General features: G+C 59.8%; 1 protein-coding gene across 1 annotated transcript in view; it reads left to right on the plus strand.

The window, feature by feature from the left end:
- Window positions 1-287: 287 nt before the first annotated feature.
- Window positions 288-1,275, plus strand: part of LOC104530081 (UDP-N-acetylhexosamine pyrophosphorylase) — a gene marked incomplete at its 5' end in the record, with an annotated part of 6,145 nt that continues 5,157 nt past the window's right edge. The window contains 2 exons of the mRNA XM_010174561.1: window positions 288-463; window positions 743-915. Coding sequence (XP_010172863.1) covers window positions 288-463; window positions 743-915 — 349 coding nt within the window. The remainder of the gene's footprint in view (window positions 464-742; window positions 916-1,275) is intronic.

The raw sequence follows: 1,275 nt of genomic DNA on the forward strand, positions 1-1,275 counted from the left end.
AGCAGGAGGTTGATGTCACAGCAGGAGCTGGCTGCTGCAGCTGGGTGTCCTCCCAACCGCACAGGGTGTGGTAGGGTTTTGGAGATGTATGTTGCAAGCAGGGGTGAAGCCCTTGTGTGGCTGGCCAAAGAGATGAGACCATAATGGCTCAGATCTTTCTAAACGTTTGAAGGGGGAGCAAGCCTGTCCTGGGTGTTACAGGCTGAAGCAGTCCCCACGTTTGGAATGAGGGGTGTGAGACCCTGCCTCTCCCCCCTGCTCATTGGGTCTCTTCTGAACTGCAACAGGTACATCATGACAAGCGGCCGGACTATGGAGTCCACCAAGGAGTTCTTCCTGAAGCATCACTATTTTGGCTTGAAGAAGGAAAATGTCATCTTCTTCCAGCAGGGCATGCTGCCTGCCCTGGACTTTGATGGGAAGATCCTGCTGGAGGAGAAGGGCAAGATTGCCATGGCACCAGGTTGGTGGTCAGGAGCTGGCGGGAGGGCTGTGCAAGGGTGAGACGTGGTGCTGAGGACAAGTTTTTGGAGCTGGAGCCTGCATAGGGTGGTCTTGCAGGGTGATGTGGCCCACGGGTGACACAGGCTGGGAGGTGTCTGTCTTGGTGGGGAGGACCAGGGTGGGGTATGGCTGAGTCGGTGACCCTCCACCCCAGCTCTGTGGGGAAGGAGGATGGGTGTGGGTGGCTGATGGGACAGCTGGGTGTTGCTGCAGCCCCAATGGTTTGTTTCTTCTGCAGATGGTAACGGGGGCCTGTACCGGGCCCTAGGGGTACATGGCATCATGGATGACATGGAGCGGAGGGGCGTACAGAGTGTCCACGTCTACTGCGTGGACAACATCCTGGTGAAGGTGGCTGACCCCAGGTTCATCGGCTTCTGCTTGGAGAAGGGAGCAGACTGTGGGGCCAAGGTATGGTTTTGGGGGTGTGCAGGCACTGCTTCCCTGGAGCAGGCTGGGGTCTGTCCTGCTCCTTGCCTGGCTTCCTTGGCTCCTCACCCTTCCTTCACCAGCTTGCTGCAGCTGGGAGGGATAGCTAAGCACCGGGAGCTCGCTGGTGGAGTAGCACATGCTGCCGGAGTCCCACCTACCCCTTGGGTCTGGCACCCCGGGGGACGCAGGGTGTCACTGACCCCTGCCTGGCACTGCTTCCGTCCTGCCTTGCATGGGGATGTGGCACTGACAGCCCCAGGGCTCACAGGTCCCCCAGTCCCTGGGGCTGAGAGCTGCCAGGGAGCCTTGTGGGGCTGCCCAATCGCCCCCCTGGATGCT

This window comes from Antrostomus carolinensis, unplaced genomic scaffold (assembly GCF_000700745.2).
Source record: "Antrostomus carolinensis isolate BGI_N321 unplaced genomic scaffold, ASM70074v2 scaffold28528, whole genome shotgun sequence".
Lineage (NCBI taxonomy): Eukaryota > Metazoa > Chordata > Aves > Caprimulgiformes > Caprimulgidae > Antrostomus > Antrostomus carolinensis.